This window comes from Xenopus laevis, chromosome 2L (genome assembly GCF_017654675.1).
Source record: "Xenopus laevis strain J_2021 chromosome 2L, Xenopus_laevis_v10.1, whole genome shotgun sequence".
NCBI lineage: Eukaryota > Metazoa > Chordata > Amphibia > Anura > Pipidae > Xenopus > Xenopus laevis.
Window position 1 is genome coordinate 85892589 of NC_054373.1, and position 26787 is coordinate 85919375.

At 38.7% G+C, this 26787-nt stretch overlaps 1 protein-coding gene across 1 annotated transcript in view; it reads left to right on the forward strand.

The window, feature by feature from the left end:
* Positions 1-8620: 8620 nt before the first annotated feature.
* sdc3.L (syndecan 3 L homeolog) overlaps positions 8621-26787 on the forward strand; it is a 44323-nt gene continuing 26156 nt past the window's right edge. The window contains 1 exon segment of the mRNA NM_001085802.1: positions 8621-8830. Within this exon segment, the coding sequence (NP_001079271.1) occupies positions 8765-8830 (66 nt within the window). The 5' untranslated portion in view covers positions 8621-8764.

The window sequence follows — 26787 nt, forward strand, 5'->3', positions numbered from 1 at the left end:
TATAAAGATAGTCACAGAAATAATGGTTAAAGAATTAGATTCACTTTTAGTTTTGCTGAATATTATACTAGAGAAGAAATAGTCTACATACTTACCTTACAATTGCTTATTGCAGCAAAAACTTTGATTCCAAGGAATTGGAAAAAAAAACACTGCCTCCAACACATAATGATTGGCTGACCCTGGTTGAGGAGAATAGGAAGTTAGACGAGATCCCTCATATAATGCATAATACAAGTGATAGATATCTGGGGACCATGGAAATCTTACTTAAATTGGGTTACCCACATTGAGAGGTGTTATAAAGTGTTTGGTTAACAAATAGTAGCTTTGGTAGCAGGTATCTATGTGATATGATATAAAACCTTCTTAATATATAGTATTAATGTTGGGGCTTGATACTTAAGATACGAAATTATTATCCTGATGTGCTATAACACTCTATATGTTGAAATAATAGAACCTGTGTACATTGTCATACCTACTGTATATACATATTTATATATGAGTATTTTTTTTGTTACAATTATCTAAGTAGATTCCCTAGCCCTAACCCTCTTGTCTTGTTGTTCTGTAATTAATTATCCTGAATAAAAAATAATGAAAAAAAATTACCTGTAAGGCTATACATTTAGGGGCCGATTCATCAAGAGTCGAATATCGAGGGTTAATTAACCCTCGATATTCGACTAGGAACTAAAATCGTTCGACTTCGAATATCGAAGTCGAACGATTTAGCGCAAATCCTACGATCGAACGATCGAAGGATTATTCGTTCGATCGAACGATTAAATCCTTCGAATCGAACGATTCGAAGGATTTTACTCCAACGATCAAAGGAATATCCTTCGATCAAAAAAACTCAGGCAAGCCTATGGGGACCTTCCCCATAGGCTAACATTGAGTTCGGTAGCTTTTAGCTGCCGAACTAGGGGGTCGAAGTTTTTCTTAAAGAGACAGTACTTCGACTATCGAATGGTCGAATAGTCGAACGATTTTTAGTTCGAATCGTTCGATTCGTAGTCGAAGTCGTAGTCGAAGGTCGAAGTAGCCCATTCGATGGTCGAAGTAGCCCAAAAAACACTTTGAAATTCGAAGTTTTTTTAATTCGAATCCTTCACTCGAGCTTTGTAAATGTGCCCCTTATTGTTATTGCTACTTTCTTTTACTCATATTTCTATTCAGGCCCTCTCCTATTTATAGTCCAGTTTTTTATTCAAATCAATGCCTGGTTGCTAGGGTCATTTGGGCCTTAGCAACTAGATTGCTGATGATTTTTGACAACCCCTAAGCTTAGCTTCTCAAAGCACACTGAGCATGTGCGTGTTGCAGGCACTCCTAACATAATAAAATATGGGAAACTCCTGTGACAAATTTAATGGCCTTGATCATTACTACTATAGAGATGCTAAACCTTTAGGCTGGTTCAATAAGTTCAGTACATAAAATATGGCATTTCTAGCCATATTCATTTTTAGAGTTTAGTTCTCCTTTAAAGGAATGGGACTTGAAACACAATGCTCTCAGTGCCACCAAGTGTTCCAATTTTATATTGCAGCAAGTTGAGAGTTAAGTCCAGAAGATCATAATAAGCAAAGAAGCAGAGGAAATTGCCACTGCTGAGAATATGTAGGAGGGGAAGGCAGATTATTAGCCCTGCTGCCAAATTGCACACAAAAATGCACTTTCTCTAGACACAGGTGAGCCAAAAAAAAATAACATGATTTTATAAAGAGAAGTTATGATACTTGAATTCCCACCTGCACCATATAGACTGCAGGGTGTTCCTGACAAACAGGATGCCTACATGAGACTCTACAACACCATAGTGCATTAAATATTTTCTACCACACGGTAACACTCAACTATCAGTTCCTTACACCCTTTATTTACTAGAGGGTTCTGAAGCAGGCTTCACATTCAGGTAGGGATGTCTCTTTAACTACACTTATATATGTGTTTTATTATAATGAAGTGTGCCCATTTTAATCTGTTTACAGAGAACCCCAAAAGATCTGGTATCTTATTAGAGGGCAAAACTGTAAGGGTTCTGCCACTAGGGCATCCAAGGAAGCACCCACTTATGGTGAGAGAGATGGTATCGGGATGGTTTCCAGGAACTGGGAAGTTGGTTTTAATGGTATAGTCTATAGAATTGCAGAGTGTTTATACAGATTGTGTGCACCTATATTTGTTGGTGAGGGCTGACTTCTTTTCACCTATAGAGTCTACTTTGACGTGGTGGCAGGTAAACTGCATTACCTCCAGTAAAAAACAGCAAAAATTTGGCAGAATGCAAAAAAGTCTATGGGGCAAATTCACTAAGCGACGAAACGCCGAACGCTAGCGTTAATTCGCTAGCGTTTGGCATTTTCGTTACTGCACAAATTCACTAACGAACGCTGGCGTAGTTTCGCTAGTGTTACTTCGCACCCTTACGCCTGGCGAATTTTCGCTAGCGACGTAACTACGCAAATTCACTAACTTGCGCAGTGTACTGAACGCTACCTTTTACGCTAGACTTCCTTCGCCACCTCAGTCCTGGCGAAGTGCAATAGAGTAGATAGGGATTGTTTGAAAAAAAGTCAAAATTTTTTCTAAGTCCCAAAAAACGCTGGCGTGTTTTCTACATTATGGGTGATAGGCTGAAAAAGATCGAAATTTTTTTTGGGGCTCCCCTCCTTCCCCCCTACATTTCCTGACTCATGGCAACTTACCTAGACAGTGGGCACATGTGAAATTTTTATTTGCTGATTTGAAGGTTTTCTAGGCATTTGTAGTGCTGATACATATTCCTCCATTGAAATTTGAATTTCGCGCCGTATGCAAATTAGCCTTCGCTAGCGTAACTTCACTTTACATAGCGAATCAACGCTAGCGCAACTTCACAACCTTACGCTACCCCTGAGTGCAACTTCGGATTTTAGTGAATTTGCGGAGCGCTGGCGAAACTACGCCTGGCGAAGTGCGGCGAAGCGCGGCGAAGCGCAGCGAAGTTGCGCCTGGCGAATCTACGAATGTTAGTGAATTTGCCCCTATGAGCGGCAACATTTTTTTTGACAAGCAACAATTAATTTTTATTGACGAGCGACAATTTTTTCACCCATTGGAGTCTATGGGCATAATTTTTGCACGAAACATGGCAAAATTAGAGTAAGTAATTAGAGAAGAGTTAGTGGTAAGACCACCCAACCCATGGTGATTATCAGGCCTGGACTGGTATTCAATATAGGCTTAGGCATTTCATGTACACAGAGGTCCAAACAGCCTCTCATCAGCCCACTAAATAGTGACTATCTGTGGCATTTGGCAGCAGCCCCTCTGGCATTTGCCAGAACCCATAGATTGCCAGCCTTGGCCTGGTCATTATAGTGCAAAAATATTTTGCCCAACAAGAGTCTCTTGCAGGATAAAAACAGTAGAGGTCTTCTCATAAGATTTGAATTAAATGTCCTCATATTACAGGAATGTATAGAAATAGCCCAGTTTGTAGCATGTAAGGCTGATTGTGAATGCTCATTCCATTTAGCAGAAAGAATGATATTTGTAGATATTCCTTATCTGCTCTCCTAGCTATCCCTGGTTGCTCAACCTGCAGTTGAGGTGAGCACTTCATTTTTGCTCTTTGGTTTTTGGTAATATAGTAGGATGGCTGATACAGCAATGTTTCCCTGTATGTGTAGCCTTGTTATTAGCAAATTAATCCACTTGATAAGCACATTTCAGACATGTAGCTAAAGTCTGAAGGGGTGCCCATCTTCTTCCCTGCCTGGCCAAAATTTCTACCTGCATGACCTACCCCTAAATCCCTCTATGTAGCAATGCCAAACTCTAGCTCCTTAGTACATTACAACTGTACCTGCTGTACTCTGCACAGTTACCTAACTGTCCTTTAGTCAAAACAATGTTACAGTAGGATCATTTTTAAGGTAGGGAACCAAGGAGACTGGTTCTGCATTACTGAATCTGGGATCACTAAGAAAGGGTTCTGACAGACTGCTCTGTACCACTTGCAGATTTGCTGCTATACACACAAATATACTTTCTTTAAATAGGCCTGTAAAATAACTTTTGTCTATAACTCTTCACGTGAAGATACATTGAATACTGTATAGCAGCTGATTAACTGACAGTTACAATATGTGAGTTTTATTCAATTCTTTACAGCAATTGTTATGCCATGGTAAATATATCCAAATTTTACAGGAAGAGGAGGAGAACTCTAGGCAATCAAATCCAGAAATAGGACATGTAAGCAAAAATACCACAGCTGAAATTGGGAAGGTTCAGAATTGCAATATTAAAAAAAGACAAAGAAAAGGAAACGGATATTTTCCTCTCAGGGGACTGGACATAATAGAAAACAGAAAGAAGCAACAGAAAATGTTTGAGAAAATGTCTATTAGGTTATCAGTTATGAAATTAAAATAATTATTACAGTGGAACTAGACTCCTGTACAAGCTCTTCTTTCTTGAAAATACTGTTACTGACATGACAGATTTTTTAAATTTCATAGTAATGGTTGTTGCTGTGGGATTATTATCCTTCATAGTCTGGGGATTACTTTAAAACCTATTTTCCAGAAAACTCCAGAATAAGGCAATGCCATTTCCTACTAAATCAAATTTGACTGATGTGATTTTTTTCTTTTCTCTGTCAATACCTTGTTTTCCACAATAACCAAAAATCATCAATCCATGTACAAAACAATGCCATTGATTTGTTTTTATTTTCAAATGTTGCAAATGTTTTTTTTAGTAGCCATAAGGCACAGTGCTCTAATTATAGACCCCTTATCCTGAAACTAAAACGGAAAAGGTCTCTCATTGTTTTTGCAAGTAAATTATGTTTCTTTGTCTTTAAGAACACACTTCATGGGCTGTAAAGAGACATTAATTCCCACAGGCATTATTTCACAGAGAAAGTACAATCTTACACTATGATGGATCAGTTAAATAGGCAGTATACTTCTTGTTCAACGTGAGGGCAATGAATAGGACTTCTGCCAAAGATACTTTTTTACTTACTGTTTTTTTCACAAAAAATCTCTTACTAGTGCACAGATACTGTAGTTCCTGCTCATACTTGTGCTAAGAAAGCAGTCACAATAAAGGATTTAGGGACAGGGTTGTATACTGAGAATTATTGCCTTCCAGGCATAGTGGAATATGGTACACACCATAAATTCCAACGTCTTGTAAACAAACCTACACCCGACTATGCACATCCTTAAAGGTCAAGTCAACCCCAAAATAAAAATTTGCCTAATAAAAGAAAACATAATTCTAAGCAACTTTCCTATATACATTTATTATAAATTGTCAGTGATTTTAAAGTTATTTGCAAAAACAATTGCTACTGAAAGCAGTATTTGTTTAACTCCTGGTTGTTACTTTTTAAACAATGTTGCAAAAGTCTTAGTTCCCCAGCAAAAACAGGTCTGTTAATCAGCTGCCTTGCCTTATACATTGCCTTGCCTTATATATTGTACCAACAGCCTGAGACACTGGGACAGGGAAGACAACCACTGCTTTTAATAGCAATACAAATAACAGCACCATAGACAATTTGTAATGAATGTACAGTATAATACACAAAAGCCATGAATATCTTGTAAATTATATCCTTATAAACGGTGAGTTCTGATGTCATCAGTTATAAACGGTGAGTTCTGATGTCATTTCTGTCACATGACTTACTGAAACTTGTGTATTATAATAAATAAAGTACCCCCAGTTGCAAAATATGAGGATATTAGAAGTTACCTCGGAGTTCCATGACCTGTATAAAAACACGAGGCCGAAGGCCGAGTGTTTTTATACAGGTCATGAAAACTCCTCGGTAACTTATAATATCCTTATATTTTACAAGAGGGGGTACTTTATTCACTATATATTGCAAAGTTGCTTTGACTTATATTTTCTTTTATAAGGCAAAACATTTTTTTTTGAGTTGACATTTCCTTTAACTACCAAACTGGCTTTTCCAGATAAAAGTTATTTATTGGTAGTCAAGTTTTAGCATTGCAGTTATTATTTTAGACTGGCCACCACACTTTCGAGAGCAGGAAATTGGACTGACAGTATTTTCTGTAGCAGGGGCCAGTGCACAACAGTACTTACTGTCCTGCCTTTCCCCAGCTTATTATGCTATTTTGAATGCTCAGTTAAGGAAGATACTGGGAGGAGATGAGCTGGACACGGGAACTGTGCATCCTCGGAGTGTGGTTTGGATACGCCACACAAAATATAGGAGAGATTAATGGATTAAGAGATTGATTCATTAAATATTCTACATAACAAACAAATAAATTGAGTTGACACCTCCATTTGTGATGTAATATTATAAAGGAAACCTTCCCCATTCCCTAGGCAAAAAACATGCATTCCCTTGCATTCTAATTGGCCTTCAGGTTGGCTTTTTCTTTTACCACTTTCCTAAAGGGACAGCCATCCCCAGGGTTCAGGTATTCCATCTCACCATCAATTGCTTCCACTAGTCTAACAGCATTGTGTATCACAGTGTTAACAATTACTGGGAATTGCAGGGGGATTACAGATACCATGTCCTTAAAGGGATTGTTCACCTTTACACTAACTTTCAGTATGATGCACATAGAGATATTCTGAGACAATTTGCAATTGGTTTTAAGTTTTTATTATTTGTGGGTTTTGAATTATTTAGCTTTGTATTCGGCAGCTCTGCAGTTTGCAAGCAATCTGGTTGCAAGGACCTAATTACCCTAGCACCCATGCACTGACTTGAATAAAAGACTGGAACATGAATAGGAAAGGGCCTAGATAGAAAGAAGAGTAATAAAAAGTAGCAATAACTATACATTTGTAGCCTTACAGTGAATTTGTTTTTAGGTGGGGTCAATGACCCCCATTTGAAAGGTCGAAAGAGTCAGAAGAAGAAGGCAAATAATTTAAATACTATAAAAAATATATAATGAAGACCAGTTGAAAAGTTGCCTAGAATTGACCATTCTATAACATACTAAAAGTTTACTTAAAGGCCCCTTAAGGGACCTAGGTTTTTTTGAATGGGTCACTGGTGTGGGGAGAATATCCAAAAATGGGGGATGTGGGTGGAAATGTGTATTTTTCCTAAACAGATAAGATAAAGAAAACGGGGACAGCACTCACTTTCAAAGCCCTCATACCACCAGGTCAAAGCATGCCCAGATTTATGGAAAGGCCCAGGCCTAGGGCAGCAGAATTTTAGTGGGCGGAATGGTGCCCAACCATACCCGCATTGGTTCAGAAGCACTGGTGATTCGCACGAGATACAATAGTTTTTAACATTTCCAGTGCACCAATCCCCATTACTCTGGACCCGTTGCTGAAAAGTTGTGCATGTGCACAAAGGAAGGGGTATAGTTATTGCTACTTTTTATTACTCTTCTTTCTATCTAGGCCCTCTCCTATTCATGTTCCAGTCTTTTATTCGAGTCAGTACATGGGTGCTTGGGTAATTAGGCCCTAGCAACCAGATTGCGGGCCTATGAGTGCCTGCTATGTAAATCCGGCCCTGGGTTAAAGTAATGTTTCATCAAGGATTTTAAGATATGACTCCAATGCAAACAACAAATTGGGTAGAACTTAGAAAGTAGTGCATACACACATAAATGGATACTGGCTAGGGAACCCACTGCTCTGTGCACACAGATTTTATAAAACTTGAACAAAAGGTTTCTTTTTTTAGTGGGAGGGAGCATTGCTTTTAAAGGAAATGTAAAGGGATGGAAGCATTTCTCTGCATATTTGTATTCTTTATATTGGAGTCACAGATAACATACTGGCCATGTGACCCTTGCATCATCACTGAAATAAAACTGGATAGGACGCAGGGCAAACTGTGCATGATTCATTTCAATGGCCAAGGGTTGGTGGGAAGATGTGGTACCTCTGAATGAAAGGAGAATGCAAAGAACTAAATATGCCAGTGCAGCTGCATGGATTTATATTGGCCTTTCAAATGGTCACATTATATTTGACTTTTCATTGTAGTATAATTGCAAAGGCAAATCCTCTTTTAAAATGTATTGACCGAAATATCTATTAATGTAGAAACTATATACATACTCAAAAGCTTGCTGTTTGTATATGCTCAGTTGTAAGTGAACTGAACTTCTCATGGCCCATTGAACATGAACTAGCTCATTATCTTGGTTACCCAGAGGGATAAAAATTCCTTTATAGCCAGAGGATGAGGTCAACCCGTATTGGACAGGTATTGTATCATGATGAATAATGGGCCAGTAGGCAGTACTGCAATAACAGAACATTCCACAAGATGGAGCCAATGTTAAACTCCCCCTCCCTTCTTTCCATTGATTGCTAGGGAAAGAGGGAGGGAAGGCATTTCCTGCAGAGAGGGATAGAGGGGAGAATATAGGGTGTAAAATGGGAGAAGAGGAGAAACGCTAGAAAGAGGAGGGGAGCAGAGAAATCGGGAGAGAGTAAGGCTGTAGTTTGGGAAGAGGCTGGAGGTTAGTCTCCTCGCTGAGAGCTGAGGGAGGGAGGGAGAGAGTGGTACAGGGTGACAGGGGAGAGATTACTTGGCAAGGGGTGGGAGAAGAGAGAGGAGGGATAGAGAGGAGGGAAGGTGGGAGGGGATGACAGGGAGAGAAAGGATTTGCCATAACAGGGAAGGCTGCCTGCCTCTATGGAGGAATAAGAAGGATTTGGGGTGAAGAGAAGCAGAAAGGAGGGACACACAATAGGATCGCTGCTAGGGACATCGGAAGCCAAAGGGAGGATGCATTTGGCCTTTGGGATTATACACGGGGCTGGGCTGCTCTTCATCATCACACAATCTGCCCTGGTGAGTGAGAACCTCTAAATCCCCATTTATCAGTAATATCCACTCCCCTGCCTTTACCATTAACCACTTCACTGCCGGGAGGGGCCCGAATCTAATGTAAAGGGCACAGGGCGGTGCTGCGCTACATACTTGATACTAATTGCCCTTACTCTGATTTTCATTGCCGTTATTTTATGCTATGCTGCTCTCATTGTTCTTCCCAAACGGGAGGGGGTGTATAGGCACGGATACTCATAGCTTGCTCCTTACCTTGTCACATCCCAAACTGCTCTGTATCATATTAGTAAGTATCTGGGAGCATTTCAGTACGTACATGTTAAAGGCATAGAATGATTTAAATAATTGCAATGATTTGCATTTCTTATGCCTAGGAAAAATCATTCTAAAATAATGATGTCATAGATGTTACTTTGAACTCTTAAAGTGTTGGCATGACATCACTCCCAGCAATAGAAGCCATGGCTCTTTTGAGAATTTTAAATAAAGTGATGGCATGGATTTCTGCCTGATGTCTCAGATCTGGTTTCTGAAGCTTTTTGACAGCAGCAGAATTCTATATATTGACAGAAGCTATTCCTCCATTCTATTGACTGACACCAGCTATGTTATCCCAGAATTCCATTTAGTCTCAGCAGCTCTATTATATCACGCCATTCTATCACACCATCACACTATCACACCATTCTATATATATGGGCAGCAAGTATACTAGCATTGTATGTAATTACTGACAACATATGCATTGTATGTACAGCTATCATCATACCAGCATTGTATTGCAGAAGCTACACCAGCACTGCATGTAATGTATAGCTATAGACATAGCAGCATTGTTTAGGGAGACAGAAGCTATAGCAGCATCCTGTATTCTATTTTGTCTAATAGGACTATAGCACTGGACCGATATCAAAGCACTTCTTATAGTAAACTGTTAAATTGGCTTAATGAAATTGACTAAAATGAATGACAAATATCATACAATTGCACAATATTGAATTACTTCAGTTATGCTTGTAACAAACTTATTTGCCATACGAATCTCTTGTCTACATTTATCATTAGAAGTTCCATTTATACCTTGTTGGTAATCCCTCCTCCTGTTCTTCTTAATCTTTGTTACTGTGCATTTACATTATCCAGAATGCTTGGGACCTGGGATATTTTGAATAAGGGATCATTCTGTAATTGGATCTCTATATCTTAAGTCTGCTAAAAATCAGTAGGATTATTTTGCCACCAGTATGGATTCATGCAGCTTAGTTTGGATGAAGCACAAGGTACTGTTTCATTTTTGACAGGAAAAAAATAAATCACTTTTAAAAATTAAAATGATTTGCTTAAAATGGAGGCTTATGGGAGATGGCTTTTGTGTAATTTGGAGCTTTCTAGGTAAAAGGTTTATGAATAGCAAATACTATACCTGTATTTCTATTTTTTGCAGTACAGCGTTCCCCCTGTTTGTACTATTATGGTATTGTAAATATGTACAGGTATAGGACCTGTTATCCAGAATGCTCATTTGAAGCCGTGGAAAGACCCGAAGTCACGAAAAGAGCCAAACTTGAAGTCGTGAAGCCACGAGTTCAGTTCTACTGAACACCAATGTGTGTTTTTTATTTTTTTTAAAGCCCTAGCCACCAAAGTATTATGTTTATACTCTACAGGCCCCTGCCACCAATGTTTTTTTTTTAAATATTCTCTGGGGCCACAATTTTTTTTAACTTGTAAGGGGGGCCCTGACCACCAATGATTTTAAAAAACTTTTATGGGTTGGCCCTGTCGCACAGTTTTTTTTCTTATAGGGGGGACCTGACCATCAATGGCTTTTTATAACGTGTGGTGTGGGGTGTGTCTGATCTGGGGTAGGTCTTGGGGGCTGGGGTGGGCGGCGTGATTTCTAATGGCGGCCCTGACTATGCATACTGTAGTGATTATAATAATAAACATGCAGATGAAACAGTAGGTTGTATGGCTCATTTACAAAGGTCTAGGTGCAAGTAATATTTTAGTATCTACCCCTAGCACAATCAACACCAAGCAAATTGCTCAGTAATGCAAGAAAGCCCTTGACTGAACACCTGCCTTGACTATGTATTAAATACAGGATTTCAGATGCACAGTGTCCCTGCAGGTGCTCCTACTTACATTACATTAATGATGCACAAGTAAGGATATTTCATGCGTATGACTTCTGATCATGTAAAGGTTCCAAAGGATCATTAGTGCTCCTCTTCACCAGTTTATTAGTATCTTTTATATAAAGTGGCAGCCACATCTGTGAAGCTGTCATGTGTAACAGACATGTGCTGCTATTTAGGCACCTTCAACTTTAGGTGTTCTTTACTATTGCTTTCTCTTAGTGGGGCTCATTTAATTACACACAATTTCCCCCATTCAAAAGACATTTGTCAGTACATACTTTTTTGTACTTACAGCTTGCACCAAAACACAGGGTTTGTTTGCTTTGCTGCATAAGGTACAAGGTGGACAATACAAGGTTTAACACATTGCTTTGGTTTTGCAAAATAGTCCAAATTTGCCTTAGGAGGAAACTTCTGGATACCTTGCAAAACTGAAGTGACACATGTTTTCCCACCAGTGATTAACTGCTGGTGTGAAAACATTTTTTAGGTGATTAGTTGCCTGTGGTAGAGCAGATTTATCACAGGGTTGACTAATCTCCACATGTGCCATAACCATAATAAAAGAAAACTTCTATCTAAAATAGAAATACCAAATAAAATGTGCTAATTTTAAACCATAGGCTGTGGACCCAGCCGAAACATTAGTCACCCAAATAATTGCACTTTTAAATATGTATACATGTATCTGGAATTCTAAGAAACAATGATTGTATTGAGGGTAAACAATATGCTAATCAGTTTGTATCAGTTTTTGCACATTGCCTTAGTACATGAGCTCCTGGATACCAATACATGAATCATATAGTGTAAACTTTTTTTTTCAGCATTTTTTTGTCTTGAGTTATTATATGGTGAAACGTCTGTTACATCATCAGAATAGTATGTAGGTTAAGGCCAATGCCTGGAGTGCTGGACTGATAAATATGGTAATGAATGGAAGGAAGGCTGTACTAAGGAATTCCGCAGGAGCCCACAGCACCACAAACATAAAAATGAAGAACTGTTCGCCAGTGAACTATGATGAGCTTTTCCAGAAGGAACACAAATGTCCAACTATTTATAAAGCATAATCTTTCTGTTCTATATGTGATGCCGTCAGCAACATGAGTCTCTCTAACTGCAATGGGGCATAAAAAATTTTATGTATTACTTTGACTCTGGAAACAGTCCTTATAAGAATCGACGATATTGCATAATTTTGATTTGCTTACATATCAATTCATGTTTTCAACTCAAAACAAGTTAATGATTACCATGCACTAGCACTATAATTATTTTATTAAAATTCTATGGGAGATGGCCTTCCCATAATTTGGAGCTTTCTGGATAATGGGTTTCCGGATATTGGATCACATAACTGTACTATGTTGTGTTGTACTTTGTTCACTGATGATTAACATGGTTCATAATTAAGGAAAAGTATCTCTGTAATGTAATAAAAAAGTCTTTTGTTGGCCTTCATGTAATAACCCAAAGCAACCATGTTTTTATACAGCTGACCAGTAAATGCTACCTGTTGGTTGGTTGTTATAGGTTACTAGGCAAGTAGTAAAATTAAGACCATTTATTACATTAGCCTCCCCTTGGTTTTTATGTATAAATGGAAAAAATGTTGATAGAGTTGTACCCAGTGGATGATTTTTATAGGCAATCTATGTGACCATTTAAGTCCATGGCTCCAGGAGAGTTGAAGCAAATTGACCAATCAGTGACTCCCAATAAAATTTTAAAATATTTTTACTGGGATTAATTTGCGATCACCTCACTTTGCATTGTGGCAGATGTCAGTGACAGGGGACATTTTTAATGCTCCACCATGATGCCACCATAGCACCCTGGTGACTGGGATGCCTCACAAATACAAGAATACACATGTGAGTTGTCAGCCTAGGAACCACAATCAAGGTTTCGAAACAGTGCAGGTTTCCCTGGTTGTACCCAAATCAGAAGACCCCAATGACCATAAATATCTCTTTCCAGAATGACTGGTTTATTTAGTAACATCTCAACATTTGCTAAGCAAGGCTTTACAAGGCTTTAACTGCTCTAGACTAGTCAAAGCTAACAGTGCTTCTGTTACTATGACTTGCAGGACCTTGATTTTTTTATTGTTAAACCCAATGAAATTTTATATTTTAAAACCTCGTCATCTACTATGTAACTATACTGTAAGCCATAGCTGCAATAAATTTCACCCCAAATCTCTCCCATATGATAATATATTGATGTATGCTAAATGCTGTGGATCTGGCTTGTGCCATGTATGGACCATACCTCCCAACATTTTAGAAATAGAAAGAGGGACAAAAAGATTTGCGGTGAAATTTTTTTGGCCATTTCCATTTTTGTGACCACACCCCTAATTACCATGTTCATTTTAAACAAATTTGGCAGGTTATGAAAGTTGGAACACATTTCTGTGTTTTTTTTGTGTTATTACAATTTTGCTCATGAAGGCGAATTGCTCTTCAAGCTTTCAAGTTTCCTCAAGAGACCTGCTTATCTTAAATAGTTATGTTTGTTTCTTTGCTTATCTTGAATTGTTACAAATGTATCTAAGTGCACCTGGCACATATTCTGAGCTCTCTGCCTAAAGCCAATTAGGTTTTAGAAACATTGTATCTTTTTCTGGCTGTTCAGTGCAGGAGATCAAAGAGGAATTCAGGACATTTCAGTAGTGGCTGCGGGTTGAGCTGTCAAAATCGGGACTGTCCCACGTAAAACGGGACAGTTGGGAGGTATGTGGATCATGCTGATGTGTTTGTGCCAACCGTGGCTGTCCCACTCCCCCCTTGGACAAGCTGCATCCTCATGTAGAGATTGGTGTAAGAGATGCAGTGTAAGGAGATTTAGAGGATTTGCATCTCACAGGGAGGATTCAGATGTGTGTAAATGTGAGAGTGAGTGACAGGGATAACCTGCAGTTTCTGTGCAGACAGTCGGGGCCTGCTGTGTGTGAGCAAGAAAGACTATTGTACTCAGTCAATTCGTTTATCCAATTAATACTGTATTATGTAAGCCACAAATACTGCCTTCACTGGGATTTGTTATTCACATTCCTGGACCATGTGGGACATCTACTGGTATACAGTATCAGTCTTGTTTCTTTTTAGATTTAGCTTACCTAGAATTACCCTGCTGTAATTTATTTCTGTATGTATGAATTATCCATATCTATTCTGAAGCATGGATGAAAAAGATGCCTAAAAAATATTTTACCAGTATTACAGACATTTCTCAATAATTTAAGGGCAGCTCTGTTTAAAGTTTGATACATGTAAATCATTCACAAATTATCCATGTCACTTTAAAGTGTTTAAAAATTAGTATTTGTTAGAGGTAGTGGCATTGATGACCTTTTGAGACCCTCAGCTGATTAATAAACCCAACAGGGAGGAACAAGGAGTCACAATATGGTTAGCATATTCATGACCAATAATCACCCAGATTTTGTTTCCTGTAGATTGATATGATATCTCAGCATTTTTTAATTGAGAATATGGTTTTTTCAAGAGCTAAGGGGCAGATTTACTCGAGGGTGAAGTGGCTAATCAATTCGCTAGCGTTATTGACAACAGGGACATTGCCAATTTACTAACGGGCGCAGGCGTTACTTCACTAGCGAAAGAGATAGACGCTAATGGTCATCGCCACGTGACAATTTGCTCTGGCGAATGGACGTTACTCCACAAATTCACTAAAATGCGGATTTTACTGAACGTTACCCCTTTCGCCAGACTTTCTTTTCGCCAGCTCAGACCAGGCGAAGTGCACTGGAGTGCATAGATCTTCCTCAATCTTCTGGTTCTTACATCATATTTTTTTAGTGAAAAAAGCTTCTTAGTCCAAAAAACGCTGGCGTCTTTTCCTTTTTTCAGAGTGATAGCCTGCAAAAGTCCTTACATTTATTTTTGGGTAACCGGGTTCCCCCATACATTTTCTAACATATGGAACATTAAGTATACAGAGGGCTCATGTGTAGGGCATTACAACAACTCTATTTTCTTTATTAAGGTTCCCTGGACTTGTGCAATGTAATGTATTTGCTGCAACATATATGTCCAATCAACCTTAAATTTTCCGCCCTATGCAAATTAACCTGTGCGCAAGACCTCTAGCGAATTTGCACTAGGAAGAAATGAACGATAGTACATCTTCGCTTTCAATTGCTCGCATTGCTGAAGTAACGCTAGCGAAATGTCACCTGCGGTAAGCGCCCAAGACGAAACTCTGCTTTCCAGTGAATTAGCGAGAGAATTTTTCGCCTGGCAAAGTGTAGCAATGGCTGGAAAGTCACTGGTGAATTTTCGACCCTCGCGTAAATCTGCCCCTATGCCTTCAAGAAAATCTCTCTGTGCTCCTAAACATTAAGCATGCTGAGAGCCATATATACAATGTAAAGCAATTCTTGAATGGTGGCACAATGGTTAGCATTGTGCCACCATGCAGGAATTTGTTTGGTGCTGGGGTCCCTGTGTCTTCCAGCGTCTACGTGGGTTTCCCCCAGGTCTTACATGTCCCCCAACACCCCCAAAAACACATTGAAAATTAGCTGTAATGTAGATGTATGTGCAGGATAGAGTGCAGGGGGAGAGAGAACAGAACAGGGCACCTGTCATCTGAATTTGTTTCCCTTATAGAGCCCGCACTCCAGTTGGGGGAAACAATTTTTAAAAAAGTTTTTTTTAAAATAGCCCCTGGCAGCTCTAGACAGCCCTCGCTGGGATGGAGCACCCAGTGCGGGCGGCCATGCTGTATAGTACGCATGTATATTATGCATGTGCATAATGAGTAGATTAGCCCGCACCTCTGGTGGGGGAAAAAAAACAAATTTAAATTGGGAGCTGCACTGGGTGGGGGGCTTTGAGGTTAATGATGGACCATCTCTTTAATCAGCTCTTTAATGTTAATAACAGTGTTGTCCATGTATCCTTACCTTTATAATAGCCCCCATTTATAATAAGAGAAGTTATATCTTTCTGCAATAAAAAACATGTGACAGTGGCACAATATTCAGCAGAAGGAAGTTCCTGGACATGAGCCTATCCATCCTACTACAGGATGATCAACAGGAAACAGCTAGAAGTTTCACTATTACATTTTGTTTGTGTCTGCACATTTTGTTTTGCTGTGTGATGCTACCCCCATTTTGGCAGGAAAGGGGAAGTCCAGCTGTGAGTTCACTGACTTATTGCTAAGAGCACCAATAACTACTGTGTTTTAATTACTTCTCCATGTAGCAATGGAGACTGAAATGCATACACTCCATACCAATACCCTGGAGCTTCTATGCATGTTTTGATGGCAGTAGTTGCTATTTATACACCTGTGACTAAGCAGGTTGAGAGGCAATATATCACAATGGAGGGTAGGCACAGAAAAACTTGGAATTATTTAGAATATTCCCAACAGAGAATTATGCTATTATGGTGAAGGTCACATAGCAATAATTAAAGGGAACATTCAACTTCATATAAACTATTGCTATGTTATAGATGTACCTTTTCAAATAAATTTTTCATCTGATCTCCATTGTTCATTTTATAAGGGGTTTACAGTACTAGCATTTCTATTCTGCCAACTTCCAGCCTACAATTCATAATTCTCTCTGGTTGTCAGGGATCACTAACTAAAAAACAGATTGACTAGGAGGGTTTAGTTTTATTGTTATTTTTTTTTTTACTTTACATAATGTATTTTTCTTTCAGGCCCTTTTGTATTGATCTTTTTTATCAATGAATATTTAAGGCCTAGTAACCAGACAGGCTTGTCAAAGTCCAAGCCTGAACATGGCAGAACAATGACTGTGAATATTTGAACAGCCACAAAAAATAAAGACAAACTGAAAGTTATCTTAGAACACTGACATCCACACTATATCCTGTCATAATTCAAGGGGACATAAAACACACAAGGAGTCATTTACTCCGCTATGGAATGCAAGTAAATTTTTTGCCTTAGGGTCAGGCCACACAGGGCGTTTTGGGGAGATTTGGTCGCCTGGTGACTAATCGCCTTGTTTTTGTGGAAACCAAACTCCCCAAACGCCTTCCCTGAATATGCGCTGGCTAAAATGAAAAAACGCCGGCGCTAATCACACACGGTGGTTCGTTTTCCGAAGTTGCCCGAAGTTGAGGAAACTTCGGGCGGCTTCGGAAAACGACCAGTGTGACTGTGGTCAGGCTCTGAATCATATGTACCTAATAAGTCAATTGTGAACCTTAATGGAGAGTGTCAATATGTGCTCTCCATTGCATCCATCTAAGAGTTCATAAATAGGTTGTTCTTAAATGGCCCCTTCCACTACTTTTTCTGAGCTTGTGTAACTCAGTAGTGCCATCAGGGTATAAAAATGGACAGTTTGGTATTCTTATCAAGACATGATGAGAAGGCACTACTTTTTCATATGTGCTATAACAACTTATTGGAATTTTTACCTCCCTGGTTTATGTGTAAAATTTTCAAATTCCAGCCTGCTGTATTCCGTTTATGGGGCTCCATTTGATCTCTCCCTCACCTGCTCCTCTCCTACAGTGCATTAGGAAATTTATTGACATAAACAGATAAATGTATTCTCCTTGCCACTTAGAAAATGCCTATCTTGCCTACACTAATCACGTACCTTTGGCTGGATATTTGTTGAAATGCACATGATACCATGTAAGGATCGATCAAGTCAAGCTTCTTATAAGCAGCACATGAAGATGTAGATCATGACCCTGTTAGTTAACGACTGCATTATTAGTAGCAGCAGGGTTCAAAACAGTACACAGCAGGCTACAAAGTAATACACAATCATTGCAAAAGGGCAAATAAGCTGGGGGGAACAATCAGGCTGCAAATAACACCAGAGAGCAGTAACAGCAGAGCTGTCAGCCTTTTGGAGCCAAGTCTCTGGAATGATTCCAAGGACATGCCTTTCCCATTTTATTTGGGAAAAAATGGGCAAGGTCCAAATTGCTCAAATCTGGCTCTAATATTAAGGTAACAAAAAAAACTAAAAAAAAAAACCCACTGTAAGTTCATAGAATAGTGCAATGTTGTGGGTGGTTGCCTGGATCATTTTTCTTCTCTACAAAAAGATAATTGGCATATATTAATTCATTTCTATAAGCAAATATACCGTATTAGGTAAAGAGGAAAATTATCTGTCCTGCATCCTACTCAAATTACACAAGTGACAGCAGCTTAAGTAGCCTGCTTACATTTAAAGGAGAAATATAACCTGTATGAACCAATTATTAAAGGTGGCGGAGCTGCTCTATTGTAGAAATGACTTGCCATTTGGCAAAATAGGTAAGAAGTGGTACTGCAAATACTTAAGCGATCAGCAATGCATTTCAATAGACATGAGATTAAAAAGCATGGACGAACTCTAGTTTTAATAAGATGTGAAATTGTGTTAAAATATCCCATGAAAACAGGAAGCATTTTCCTTTAAGTAGCATCTACCACCCTGGTTGTCTTTGTAGAGAGTACCAGAGGATATCAAATAACTCCGTTGTGGACATTTGATACTGTACCTCACAGAAAAGGAATTCAGAAAGTGCACTATCCTGGACTGACTCGATATGGCGTGGGTTAAAGGTTGACGTAAATCCAAAAATATAAATTTGCCTAATTAAAGAAAATGTCATTCGAAGCAACTTTCCAATAAACATTTATTACTAGTGAACTAGTTTACAGTTATTTTTTTCAGTTTTAACTGCAACTAAAAGCAGTATTTATCTGTGCCTTGCATCAGTTTAGCCGTAGTCGGCTCCCGTCAGCCAAGACCTTGCAGACTTCTTGACAGGCCTGTTTAGCATCTGACTTTTACTACATTGTTTAAAATTCAGAACAATTAGGACAGGGAATAGAAAGGAGAGACATACAGCTTTCAATAGCAGGAATACCCACTGAAACATGTAACGAATGTATATTGGAAACTTGCTTAGAATTACATTTTATTAGTTGTAGTTGACCCTAACCTTAGGGGCAGATTTATCAGAGATTGAGGTGAATTTTCAAATGAAAAAAATTAGAATTTCGAACTACATGGGAATAGTCCAAATTCGATTCTAATTTGAAATAATTTAAAAATTTGACTATCGAAATTTGTCATGTACTGTCTCTTTAAAAATTCGACTTCGACCATTCGCCATCTGAAACCTGCCGAATTGCTGTTTTAGTCTATGGGGGACCTCCTAGAACCTATTTGGAGTCAATTGGTGGACTTCGAATCAAATTGGAACGAATGCGCTATTCCTTCGATTCATATGATTCAAATTCTGCCGAATAAGGACCTATTCGATCGATAGCGGACCTATTCGACCAAATAAAAGCTTCGACTTAATTTCGGTTGGTCTTTTTGAATTCGAATTTCGAAGTTTTTTCAATTCAACCCTCGATAAATATGCCCCTTAGTGTCTGAGCCAGTCCATGTTAGTAACAATTCTATTGGGATGAAAGCATCTGAGTTTATTTTGCAGGACATTATAATATATCTACACTTATAGGATGTGGATTATGTAATAAAAGACACTAACTAACCCATAGCAAGGAGGGATTTGCTGTTCACCTGTTTAAAAGAAAATATCTTATTGGTTGCTATTAGTTACCCAGGGCAAATTTAGTGCCTTTATTACATATGGGGGGTAGAGTCTTGCTAAAAAGTGATACTTCACTGTATTTTGTAGTGTGAAATCTAAGATAATTTTACAGTTTACTTAGCTGCCAAGTTGTTAGAATGATACTGACACTTCTAAGCTACACCATTAGTTTCATGGCATAATGAAGGAATATTTAGAAACCTGAGTAAGTAAATAATGTAAGAACCTAATTAAGCACCTTTTAACTGCAGTGAATTTATGGGTAAGGAGGTCAATATCATGGTCTGGATCAGGGCATCGACTCTCGACCAGAACCTAGTACTCTAAGACAGTACCACCATATATGTAGTGCTGTGCGTTCCTCTCTACAAACGCAGTGAGCTTACTCAAAATTATATTAAAAAAAAGGCAGGAACCATGTAGAACCTACACCACTTCAAAAAAGTATTTATTGTAGGAATGCACCGAATCCACAATTTTAGGATTCGGCCAAATCCCAATTCCTTTGTTAAAGATTTGGTCGACCAAACCTGCACTCTAATTTGCATAAGTAAATGAGGGAAACAAGGGTGAAAGAAAACTGCACACACAGAACGTAGTTCAAAAATTGTTGACTTCCTTGTTTGTGTGATGAAAAGTCACATGATATTTTTGTATTTTGATGTAATTCAGCCGTGAACTTGGATTCTGACAAATCTGAATCCTTCTGAAAAAGGTAGAATCTTCGAATCCCCAAACCGAATCCTGGAGGAATACAATATTGGGATCCATTATCTGGAAACCCATCGTCCAGAAAGCTCCATTTCCCATTCTAAGAAAATATTTCTAACTTTAAAAATGATTTCCTTTTTCTCTGCACAAATAAAACAATACCTTATACTTGATCCTAAGATATAATTAATCCTTATTGGAGGCAAAACAAACCTATTGGGTTTATTTCATGCTAATAATAATTTTTTTATTAGACAAAGTATGGAGATCCAAATTTTGCATAGATACCTTATCTGGAAAACCCCAGGATCCCATACCTGTAATCTCATATTCTATATTTTTCATGCTACACTACAAATATGCCAGAATCTGTTTTGCTCTCTTTATTTAGTATTTCAGATTTACAGTTCATGTGACGTCAAAGCTGACATTCACAACAAATACCAATATGAATAAAGGCTATTTGAATCAAAATACCTCTTCCTGTGAGATGCATTGCTTACTATGCTGTGGTTAAGCCATATCTCACATTGAGTCAAATCATTGTTAAATAGAAAATACATAAAACGGCACAGCAGAATGGTTGCCAAATTATAAGAATGAACTGAATCCAGCCCACTGAGATAGTGAAAGGCTTAGTCCATTGAAGTTTATTGAGGGCATCAGGAGTGAAGATCTTGGGTTTATGAGAAAAAAAATGTGATTGTCACAGTACATGTGTGAAACTTGATAAGGCTGATATTGCCACCTTACAAATCACATGTTAATATCCATCTTAAGCCTCCCTTTAAAATATTGTGTTTGGTTTGTGAAGGCACTTTGCCAACACATAGATTATTACTAAAATGGCACAGGATATATAATGGATTTTTTAGTGGAATGACTGAAATGTCTGATGTGTGAACTTGTGAGAGAGATAGGAGAGAAAGCAGAAACCTTCATACAAAAATTGAGACAGACAAAAAATAAAAGGCTGACAGTGTTAAGCAATGAACTGGATAGTGGGTGACATGGTAAAACCTTAGGGAGTACTATCATACTGAACAGGTGCTGGATGTCTGCCTGCAATAATTGACAAGGAAGGATGCTATATAGGGTCATTTTGAATATAACGCACGGCAGAATAATTAATAGTGGAATCCCTTTTAGACTATCCTACTTGCTGTCTGATAGTATGTATCTATAATTGGGTTCAGCTTTATCTAATGTGAAATTTGTACCAGGTAATCGCATTGCAGCAAATGAAAATCAGTGACTATAAAGATGCCCCCAGTAGTTCTCCATCTTTCCTGCAAATTCACATCACATGCCCTGTGTTGATGTCAGTTACCCAATCTTAAGCACTAGGCATGCTCTGAATCCAATTTTTTCAATTTGGCCAAACAATTTCTCTGTGATGGATTTGGCTAAATGCAGAATCCTAATTTGCATAGGCAAACCAGAAGAACCTGCATGGGAAAAAAAGGGATTGCAGCACATGAAAATATATTGGCATTTTCTGTTGCCATGTGGTTTGGATTTGGTTCGGCTCAGATGCATCCCCAACCTAATCTGTGATACGGTGCATCCCTATTAGGAACCAATATATACAATATAGCTAGGCATATAAGTGATTGTTTTAGTTTCACATTCATGTATGTATGTATATTCTTATTTATGTAACACTACTCAAGTATATAGAATGTATGGACCAGCACACCAAAATTGGTGTTATTTGGGCTTTCATTTATGTTTGATTTTTTAGACCACACATATAATAACATTGTTTTGTACATTAAAGTTGCTGGATTGCAGCTGTTGTTTACATTATCAGGGTAATGACCATCTCTAGCATAAGTTTTATGATTGCGATGCTTTCTTGTACACTGCAACATTGTGTTGGCCAAAACTATCAGTTTCTGTTTGTGTTTAACAAAACATTGATTGTTGCGTGTACAGGACATTACATCAGAGCATGTTTACATAAAATACATATGATCTGTATGTAAACTGAATAACTGTTTTTAAGGCACAAGACAAATAAAATACCAGTGCTAATTGGCCAAGAAAAAGACACATAGCACAGTAACATATATGGGGTAATTTTACTTCCATACCACAGTGTGCAAAGTGCAATTTTGGTTGCAATTTACCATAATTCAAGTTGAGCATTGAGCTAAGGGGGGCAGACTAATTTTTGGACTTCAATGGGGTAACTTGAACCAAAGAGTCTGGAAACTACTGATATGTATGGAAAGGTCTCTTTTTCCATTAATATGAATAGAAGGTGGCACAGGCTGATATATGCCAGCAGAGAAAATGCCCCATGTGCCACTGGCATATACATAACAGTTATTTTACTTTAAAGCCCTAAGGGGTATATTTATCAAAAAGTGAAGTTAGAGATCACCACAGTCCACTAGAGTGAAATACCGCTTCTCTCCATTAATTTCTATGGGATTTTTAAAGGCGTATTTATCAAAAGGTGAACTTTCACTTTCACCCTTTGATAAATATAACTTTAAAAACCCCACAGAAATAAATGGAGAGAGGCGGTATTTCACTCTAGCGGACTGTGGTTATCTCTAACTTCACTCTTTGATAAATATACCCTAAGAGAAAATTTTTGGTCTTTATTCTTGCTATATCACACATTTCCTCCCTGAACTTACAATTGTTAGTAAAAATAGAGATATCACTGATGTATAAGCAAGCTTCTCCCTTCTCTAAACTGCAGCCTGTTTTAGTATTACAGATAAGGAATAATTCATTTTGAAGGTGGGTTAACAGGGACTGGCAATTTGAAAATAAAACAATAGGCAAAACATATGTCCATCAAAAGCTTACTTCCATTTTGAACACAATTGCATATTGTCCCTTCAATAACTAAGTCTATGGCAGACGGATGTTTTGTCCCATGTGATTAATCTCCTGTAGCACAAGCAACAAAATATCTAATGTTACTTTCCTAACAGGATTAAGTTAAACTGCCAGTGTCAATAAAACAACAAAACATCCTGTCTGCCATTATGTCTCATAATCCCTGACTGTTTTAGATCTATTGATGGTGTGTTGAGTTTATACATGCAGCCAACACACATGTATCATAAAGTGCAGGGTCTGTTTAAGTAATGTTAAGAGCTAGATTGCAGCTGCAATACAAATGCCAAACCTATAGCTGTCATATTAAAAATTTCATGGGATGTTTTTTAAGTGTGGGAGCCACAGTTTCAGTATTTATTCTTGGGTTTGTGGCCCCTGAAACACATGGGTATATAGCCCGAAAAATGCATGGGTATATGGCCTAAGAAATGCATGGGTATATGGCCTTAGACAAGCATGGGTATATGGCCTAAGACATGCATGGGTATATGGTCTAAGACATGCATGGGTATATGGCCTAAGTTTCCAACCTTTTTTACCTGTGAGCCACATTCAAATGTAAAAATAGTTGGGGAGCAACACAAAAAGTTCCTGAGGGTGCCAAATAAGGCTTATGATTGGCTACTTGGTAGTCCCTATGTGGACTGGTAGCCTACAGGAAGGTTTTTTTGGCAACCAAAACTTGCCTCCGAGCCAGAAATTCAAAAATAAGCATCAGCTTGAAAGCCACTGAGAGCAACATCCAAGGGGTTGATGAGCAACATGTTGCTCTTGAGCCATTGGTTGGGGATCACTGTCCTAAGAAATGCATGGATGTATGGCCTAAGAAATGCATTGGTACATAGCCCAACAAATACATTGCTGCATAATGAGAAAACAAATGAAATACATCTGTGTCTGTCTGTCACAGGTATCAGGGACGATTTGGGTGCCTAAGCCAGCTCCTGTGATGTATCAGCAGTGCAGAGAGCACAAATGCACTCTCCTGCACTAATAGAGCTGAATTTCCATCTTAAAACCCAGAAATTTGACTCTTAAAGTTAACTTGAGGGCAATGCCTTCTGAGGCAAGGTTCTCACCTGAAAGGTATTCTGCTTTAGTTGTCATGTTGAGTTCAGCGATGCCAGTTTTCATAACTAGTTCTTTTATGTCCTAGAAAATGTTATGGCACAACACCTTTTGTTCAGATTAACACATTTGCTTTCCTGCTACTGTTACAGCTCTCATCATTTTAAACTTACCATTCCTCCATCTCAAAGCTCTCTTACAGCCCTGTTTGCTTTGTTTGGTATATCTCATTCTAGTTGTCTTTTACAAACAGACAACTGTTTTGTTGTCTGTTTGTAAAAAACAGGGGCAGCCATCCCAGGCCCTAAACTTTATTGGACACTTGTGGAGCAGCAGTGCTTAGTGGTTTGACAAGGGACAGCAATAGTGGGGTAGTTGGAATAGTATGATGAGATGATAATATTTATATCAGTGCTGTAACACTTTGAGCCTCCAGCTATGTTGACTACAACTCCCAGCATCTGTTAATAGCCAAAGGCTATCGGAAATGACTGCACATACTGCTCAATGTTATACGATATTATAAATAGTGGTACTCTATGCTGGGTCTCTTGGCTGGGCTTCACAACCCTATTTCCGTTCATCATCTTCTTTGATCGTTAATTTCTTGCCTTTTATCTTGTACTATTTCTACTAGAGCTTTCTCAGAAACTCTATCACCCTCCCTTTCCTCCTAATTACCACTGCTATAACTGCTTTACCCTTTTGACCAATATACTTCCTCTGTTTTCCTCTATCCCCCCTCTCTCCCCTACCTCCTGCAGTGCTTGCACAGTGCGCTAGTGTGAGGCCCGTTCTGCATTAGCACCAGTCTGTGTGTGGCTTAGGGAGCCTGCAACTCCCCTCTCTAGTTTCAGAGCTGGACTTCCATCTGGAAGTGATTCTGGCCTTTGAATAGAGAGTGGAGGGAGGTGAGGGGGATTTGCAGGGCAGTGGGAACTTTGGCTTCACAAGTCAATCATTTTTATGCTTTACATTTTCTCATTTCAGCCTGCGCTTACATCTTTTTTCCTGCCATCATTTTTTTCTCTCCTTTTTTTTGTCCTCTCCCCTTTTCAGATGTATACGTTTAATTTAACTCTATTTTCCCCTCTTTGTGCATTCTTTGCAGCAGACTCTCACTTTCCCTACCCCCAACCCTTAGTTCTCTGAATCGCTCATTTATTTTTATTCTGCTGTTCCTTTGGCCCCCACTGCCATCTGTCAGTCTTGTTTTATATACAATCGTTTATCTGTGGTTTCTGACAGATAATCCCTTTTAAAGAGTATATACTTGTGTAATATATCTGGGCTATAAAATCCTTTCTGGTTACATTACCCAGACACACACACACATTGTAGCCTTGGTACAAAACACATATTTCTGAAACTATGTGTTAGTCCTGTTCAGTCCCACTTGTACATATAATAAGCAAATGAATGTGAGACATTGGAAGTACATACTGTTGAATCTGAACTATTAAATCATAATAGTGATGATATGGCACTGTATATAATGGGCATGCATGCTCAGACACACACACTTGCCTATAAAATGTGCAGAATAATAACTTTACTAGCATACTATCCACAAATAATGTTCTTGTTGAGTCTTCTTTATTGAGTCCTCTTGAGTCTTATTTTATTCACAGCCTGTTTTATTAAGCTGTCTTGCAAATTACTGTTGACTGGAATATATTAGCCTATGTATCAGTCATTTTCATGTTATTTATTTTAGTCATATTTGTTTGTCAGGTTTATCTTCTGCATATTTTCATTCAAACAGGCAGTAAAATATAAAGGCACAAGAAGTGTGGGCAGAGAACATTCTTCTCACATTTGCATTTGTACATTTGAGTAGAAGCTTCTGTTTAGCTTTTCCCTTGGTAGCAGTAAATGCATCGATTCTCCATAGACAGCAATACTGTTGCAATTGCCTGTGACAAGTTCCTGTGCTTCCTCCTGATGCATGGCAGCTCCTACTTTATATATAGATATACAGAGAAACATTGTTCTGTTTACAGAACTTTATACATTATTGGTTAAGGGAAATTGATTATCCTCTACTTATAAATGGTAAACAAAAAAGAACCGACTGCAGAATTGCTTTTATCTGCAACATACATAAAAGTTGCGTTCCAGAGTATAGAACAGTATATGTAATTTTGGTTTTATTTATCCCTGCGTGTCTTTGTGAGCAGGAACAGGCAACAACTGCACAGAAAAAACGTTTTAGTCTTTACAGGCAAGAGCAGGTAGAATTCAGTTACAGTTTTAAATGCCCATGAAATATGCTGCAGTCTCTATACTGTGAGTCATTGGTTTTGAACTGTCAAGACCGCCGGGAGCGCGAGGAGTCGCGTCCGCTCCCGGCGGCGAAGAATCCAAGATGGCGGCACCCAGTCAACCCACGTGGGTTCCGACGCCGGCGGCGTGACGTCAGCGCGGCGCGACGGTCGCAGGCGCGCTGACGCTGGCGCAAGGGCGCCAAATTCAAATATAAAAGGACGCCTGAGACGCCAAGAGGGCGCCCGAAAATAGGATCTGTTCCTGTATTGATTCCTGGGTTCCCTGTTGCCTATTCCTGTTATCCCTGAGGATA